This window comes from Scyliorhinus torazame, chromosome 13 (assembly GCF_047496885.1).
Source record: "Scyliorhinus torazame isolate Kashiwa2021f chromosome 13, sScyTor2.1, whole genome shotgun sequence".
Classification (NCBI taxonomy): domain Eukaryota; kingdom Metazoa; phylum Chordata; class Chondrichthyes; order Carcharhiniformes; family Scyliorhinidae; genus Scyliorhinus; species Scyliorhinus torazame.
In genome coordinates this window covers 54,740,124-54,747,504 of record NC_092719.1, presented here as the reverse complement: position 1 = coordinate 54,747,504, position 7,381 = coordinate 54,740,124, and the positions used below count along the sequence as shown (strand labels likewise).

The 7,381-nt window shown below is 40.0% G+C and overlaps 1 protein-coding gene across 1 annotated transcript in view; it reads right to left on the bottom strand.

Moving 5' to 3' along the window:
* Positions 1-474: 474 nt before the first annotated feature.
* Positions 475-7,381, bottom strand: part of ikbip (IKBKB interacting protein) — a 34,892-nt gene continuing 27,985 nt past the window's right edge. Inside the window, 1 exon segment of the mRNA XM_072471536.1 lies at positions 475-1,552. Coding sequence (XP_072327637.1) covers positions 794-1,552 — 759 coding nt within the window. The 3' untranslated portion in view covers positions 475-793.

Sequence of the window (7,381 nt, the reverse complement as noted above, 5' to 3'; positions counted from 1 at the left end):
CCATATATTCCAGTGTATTCCACTTGTTCAACCATAACAATATCAGGCACATCACCACAAGACTAAGCTGAAGTCTATATCAGCCTGAACCATGCTTGTACACCTCCAGTCCAGCTGGTTGTCTGACCTGAATGGTGAATGATGTTAAAAGATCCAAGAAAAATAAAGAAAGTACGCTAAAAAGCTTGAGCTTGACCATCAACAAAAGTGATTGCATTATGGGAAGAGTGTACAAACACCAAACACATTTGCCTGAAATTCCTCTCACTGCAGTTTTAAAATTTCCTTTTGAATAATGGAAGAGGAATTTCAGATGAAGACTTAAGTGTCATGCTCGGATCTCATGGTTCATTTTCAGGATTATTACTTATTATCCTTCTGCTCTAATACACGTGTACGTTTTAAACTTACTTCTAATCAAACTTGGTGAAATTCTTCAAGCAAATCGCTACTACTCAATGATACTTCACAATATATGGGTGTAAAACATTTAATTTTTTTTAAAAGAAACAATTTGTTCTGAAAATATATTGGATCATGTGAATTCCAATCTTCTGCTGCCATTTGAGGAAATGTCATTGTTTGGCTTTATCGCATCTGTGAGTTTTTCAGCATTACATAAGGAAATTAAACGACTTGTAACATGAGCCTTGCCATACTGCAACACGCCATATCCTCAGTAATACTCGCGAAAAAAGAGAATTTTGACAAGAATGCAATTCAGATTGAACTTTGGATAATTATATTTAAAATCTCCAATTTCTTATCTTGCTGTTAAAAACAAACCCTACGATCACTGACCCATAGTAGTGACCTGACTTAGTCGATCTTTTGCACCCTGGTTGTCTTTTGCATTTTCAGTACAATTAGCTAATTCTTTCCTTAAGTTGGCAATTTCCTCATTTCTTTTCAGTAGATCAGATGAAATTTGACCAATTCTTCCGATAAGATCATTCACCTGTGGCTCGAGGAGAGAGAAATCCTTTCTGAGGTTGTAAACTTTAGGTTTAAGGTCATTGGCAAATATAATCGCCTTAATAAGTTTTGCTCGACTATTTTCTAGGCTCCAAAGTCTGTCTGAAAGCTTATTATCTTCATCCTTCAATTCCGTCAACTTCTTCTGCAGTGATCCAATTTTGTCTGCATTTCCAGATATCAAATTCTTAAGTTGGGTGACTCTTTCAACACTGGTTGCAATTAAGTTTCCTATGTTATGAATAGCAGTTTTCTCTATATTTGTCACCTTGTTTTCCAGGTCATGCAAGGAACCTTTCAGAGAACTAATATCTGAATCCAGACCAGATATTCGCCGAATGTCAGTTCTGACACCCGAAAGTTTTGTGGTGATATCATTTGATATTTGGACTGTGTTCTTGTCTATTCTCTCAATGGTATCAGAAAGAGAAACTAGTTTTTCATCCAACTCATTTCTTTTCTCCGTAATGCTGGATGACCATATCTTCATTTTCATGATTTCCGTCTGCAGGTATTCCACTTGCTTCAGCAGTGAATGGTCTTTAAGTTTGCTTGTCATTTCTTGTGCAGTTTCACACTACATGGACAAAGAAACAAACTGGTCAGTAATGATGATATGTTACAAATAAAACTGAAAATTCACTTATTTTGAGTATTTGTTCTTTTATTATATAATCACTAGCAATTATACAGCCCCATATAACATTTCGCAGGAATGTCTCAAAAGGTGTTCACACACAATGAACTTCTATGAAATTCTGACTCTTGCTAAACTCTTTCCTTTGCCCCAATGATGGCGGCTATGCCTTCAGCTGTCCCAGCACGGTGGCACAGTGGCTAGCACTGCTGCCTCACAGCGCCAGGGACCCTGGTTCGATTCCAGCCCTGGAATTTGCATGTTGCCCTCATGTCTATGTAGGTTTCCTCCCACCGTCCAAAGATGTGCATGTTAGGTGAGGTTATGGGATTACAGGGATAGGGAGGGGGGTGCGGGCCTTGATAGGGTTCTCTTTTGGAGGGCCAAGCAGACTTGTTGGGCTGAGTGGCCTCTTTCTGCACTATAGGCATTCTGTGTGCGCACTATTATTATGTCAGCAATCACATGGTCCATTTTGCACACAGATTCCACAGGTAGTCATGAAATAAATGACCAGTTCATCTGTGCTTGCTCTGTGCTGGTTGATGGGGAAATATTGGCAAAGAGAATATCATGCTCTTCCTCAAATACTGCCACCAGTTGTTTTAAAATCCACCTTGACCACAAATAGTCACACATGTTATCTCATTTGAAGGACAATGTAGCATCCCCATTGTGTAGTGTCAGCCAAAATTATGCACTCCGCTAATGTTATTCCTATATTTAAGAAGGGGGGAAGAACTTGTCCAAAGAATTACAGACCAATCAGCTTAACATCAGTAGTGGGAAAAATAATTGGATCCTCATCTGAAGGATAAAATAGAAGAATTCTAGAAACAAAAAATAATTAATGGTCAGCATGAATTTCGAAAGGAAATAGTTTACTTGACCAATCTTATTAAATTTCTGAGGAAATAATGGTAATACAGTAGATGTACTTTATCTGGATTTTCAAAAGTCCTTTGACAAATTACTCCATAACAGACTAAGTTCAGGGAATGTAGAGTCAGGGGACAAGTGGCAAAATGGATTGCTAGTTGGTTTCAAAATAGAAAGCAGAGAGTGGGAAGTGGTGCTCCCCAAGGATCAGAGCTGGGACCACTGCTGTTCACAATTTACATTAACAATTTGGAATCAAAGCACAATTTTGAAATATGTAGATGACACCAAATTGGAGTGGATAGTCAATATAGCATGGAAGAATGTAACAAATTATAGGAGGACATTACAAGATTATGGGGAAAAGACAGGGGAGTGGGATTAGGTAGAATGCTCTTTCAGCGAGCTAGTGCAGGCTCAATGGGCTAAATCTGCACTATAAAGATTCTGTGACACAAATAAACTTGCAGAATGGGCAAATAATTGGCAAACAAAGCACAACACTGATAAAAGTATTATTTTTAATAGGAAGAATAAGGGGTCACTTCTTATGACTAGATGCAAACCTCGGAGGGTAGAGGAACAAAGAGACCTCAATGCACAAGTACACATAGAACATACAGTGCAGAAGGAGGCCATTCGGCCCCTCGAGTCTGCACCAACCCACTTAAGCCCTCACTTCCACCCTATCCCCCAACCCAATAACCCCTCCTAATCCTTTTAGACACGAAGGGCAGTTTAGCATGGCCAATCCACCTAACCTGCACGTCTTTGGGCTGTGGGAGGAAACCGGAGCACCCGGAGGAAACCCACGCAGTCACTGGGAGAACGTGCAGACTCCGCACAGACAGTGACTCAGCAGGGAATCGAACCTGGGACCCTGGGTGCTGTGAAGCTACAGTGCTAACCACTATGCTACCACACTGCCCCATGGTACAAAAAGCACTAAAAGTTGTGCCACAGGCTAACAAGCCCATCAAAAAAACAAGCTAAGTACTTGACTATTTTTAGAGCAATAGAATTGAAAGTAGTAAAGTAAAGCTGAACCAGTCTCAAACCTTGGTTAGATCACTCTTACAGTTCTGGTCACCGTACTATTAAAACGTATTTAGAAACACTGGAGAGGGTGCAGAAAAGATTTACAATGATACCAGAAATGATTGGGTACACATAATAGGAAAGGATTGACAGGTTGGGCCTCTTTTTTTCTTGAAATAAGAAGGCTGAGTGATGATCTAACAGAGGTATTTAACATTTTGAAAAGTTTTGATAGAGTGGATACAGAGATCATCAATAAAAGTTAGTCACCAATAAATCCAATAGGGAATTCAGAAGAAACTTCATTACCCAAAGGGAATATGGAATTCACTACCAAAGGGAGTGGTTGAAGTACATGGTATGCATTTAAGGAGACATTAGACAAGCATATGAGGGAGAAGGCATGGAGGGTTGAAATGATGGATGATGAAAGATGGAAGGAGGCTCAAGTGGAGCATACACAGTGGTATGAATCAGTTGCATTAAATGGCCTGTTTCTGTACCATATATCTTGTGTAATCTATGTAAATTCTGGACTCTGATTTTTCAAAGTGAGAGCCAAGCCATTCAAATAGACTACTACAGCCAAACAATTAGACATCAAAACATATTTTAATCTACAGTTATCTTTGTGAAATATTACTTACATAACATGCCATCTTTAATATGGAATTATCAACGCAAAGCATTTTTGTCTGGCAATAAAGCAGGAATCATTCTATTACATACATGTTGTTAATTATATACGTACTCCAAGAAAATCTCAGTATTAAGATTTACACTGCCATCCATAAAATCATCCTGTGTATAAAATTCTCAAACTAATTGTGATTCTTAGCTATATTTTTGGTAAATTTATGTCACAATGGAGCCTGTTTTAGGTCACAATGACCTGAGATTACAGAATGTCAACAAACCTCACATTACAAACAATATGCCCAGGCAGCAACGTGCATGTCTATCTATTCCAACACCTTAGCTTCTCTTTGTATTTTCAATTTTGTTACATTACTGCAGCACTCTGCATCAGGTAGCAGTTGGAAATAGTGCTGAAGGGCTAAGCTGAGGACAAAATGTGGCATAGAAACAGGTGTAGGCATTTCGGCCCTCATGTCTGTTTTGACCATTCAACAAAATCATGGTTGATCTCTCACCAACTCCATAAAACCCCATGTTCCTTAATTACTTTGGTTAACTCAAATCTATCAATCTCAGATTTAAAATTAGCAATAGCTCTAACTTCAATTGCCATTTGAGAAAGAGTTCCAAACGTCTAGCACCTTTTTTCCAATGAAACTCCTGATAGGTCTGACTCATATCTGGTCTTGTCCTCAAATACCTAACTAACTGAAATAGTTTCTCTCTCGCTACTCTATTGGTTTCTCCTAATAGCTTGAACACTTTGATCATTCCTCAATCTTTTAAATTGCAGGGGATAACAAACAGCATCTGTAATCTCTCCTTGGAGTCCACGCATTGTCTTTATAAATGTGCACTGCACTCCCTTATATCCTTCCCAAGATGTAGTGTCCAAAGCTTATCACAGTACTTCAAGTATGCTTCTGGTACATTATTCATTATTCTTCAATCATGTTGGTGAAGTCTTCTGCCACAGTGGTAGTGACCCTACCTCTGATGCCAGAAACTCCAGGTTCAGGTCCCACGCCAGGGCTTGTTCGACTTGGAAGGAGTATTTGTGACACGCATTCAATGGGCTGATCCCCGAAGGAAAAAGTGTGTGTGAAGATACACTAAAGAAAATCAGGTTGATCATGCAAAGGTAATGGGGCGTGAGAGGATGTAATTGTGAATCAGCCAAAGAGTATCCAGTCTCTCTACACAAGCTAAATATCATGAGAACACTTTCCAGGAGAAACATGAAATAAAGAGAACATAATTCCCAATCCTGAGAGGAAGATTCAAATGAAGTCCAAAGTTGGCTCAAAGAGAGTGAAACCACAAGTGGTTTTATTTTAATATTTTCTTTATAATTACCATAATCATCTTTCCTACGGAGACATTAATAGGAAATATTCAGTGCATATATCACCGCTGATTAAAAAAATTATATATTTTTTTTAATTCCCCTCCTTCTTCACATTTTCTCTCAAATTTACACCCAACAATAAACAATTATCAGTAACGAATGTAATGTCAATTCCTATATCAATAACAACGATCCCATCCTCCCACCAAACCCCAGACATTGGTCAGCATGTTAACATAAACAAATGACAAAAAGGAATCAGGAATCACCCATAGTCACCATTAACACATACAGTCCCCCCCCTCCCCCCCAGCCCCCAACCCCCCTAATGTTCGATGTGATCCAATTCTCAAAAGTGCATAATTAATAACGCCATGAATTGTAGAACCCCTCCATCCTCCCCTCAGTTCAAATTTGACCTTTTCAAGCGTTAAGAATTCCAGCAGGTCCCCCCGCCACACCAAGGCATAGGGTGGAGAGGTTGATCTCCACCCTAACAGGATCTGCCTTTGGGCGATCAATGAGGCGAAGGCTACAACATCTGCCTCCGTGCCCATTTCCAACCCCGGCTGGTCCGACACCCCGAATATGGCCTCCCGAGGGCACGGGTCCAGCTTGTCACCGTTGATTTTGAAATCAATGAACAATGTTACCGGACTGGTAATCTGGAATAATTCAAGAAAGTATTCTCAAATCCCATCATGGCATTTTTCAGAATTTGAATTCTATTTAAAATATGGAAATAAAAGAGGCTGGTATTTAGCACAGTGGTTAGCACTGCTGTCTCACTGCTCCGGGGTCCCGGGTCCAAATCCAGCCTTGGGTCACTGTCTGTGTGGAGTTTTCACTTTGTCCCTGTGTCTGCATGGGTTTCCTCCGGGTGCTCCAGTTTCCTCCCACAGTCCAAAGATGTGCAGGATAGGTGAATTGGCCATGCTAAATTGCTCCTTAGTGTCAGCAAAGATTAGGTGGGTTTACTGGGTTATGGGGATAGGTGGAGGTGTGGGCTTAAGAAGGGTGCTCTAAGGCCTGGTGCAGACTCAGTGGGCCGAATGGCCTCCTTCTGCACTGTAAATTCTATGATTCTATGAAATTGTGTAAAATCCCTACTGGCTCACAAATGTCTTGTCGGGAAGGAAATCTACCATCCTTACCCAATCTAGACTATATGCGACTCTAGTTATACATCATTGGGCCGACTCTTAACTGCCCTTCGAAATGGCATAGCAAGCCAATCAATTAAGGTAATTAGGGATGGGAAATAAATCCAAATTTCCAAGTGCCTGAGAATGAATGAAGAAAATCACTAAAAATGCGCACGACAAAATTGTGTGAAGCTTGAAACATCACAATCTGTAATGTTTTAAGAACTTCCTGATCTCTTATACATGTCACCATTCTTCCATAAATAACAATGTTTAAAAAGGTATAAAATCAGGAAGCGCTGGAAACAATCAGTAGGTCAACAGCATCTATGGAGAGAACAGGTAAGTTACTATTCTGGGTGTAACTCTACATTCAAATGTAAAACTGAGCAGCACTTAAACAGAAACAGAACAAAGGGAAAGAGGGGGGACGGAACAAGAGTGGAAGTATGAGTAGAAAAACATGAGGCACTTCTATACATCCATTTTGTTTCAGATTTTAGTAGACTATCAGCTATGTTCCCAAGTTTACGCAACTAAATTTGTCTCTTCCGTTCCAATGTAGGAATCACAGATATATCTATAGGGAGGTTGAGAGGGGCTTGCTGCTGGTTTGAGGTTAGTAAACCTCGGAAAATGGGTTTCCCTTAGATTCTGCTGAATTTAACGGCAGGCCCCAATGATCATTTTCTGTCTGTTTCCCACCAGAGCAGCCAGATC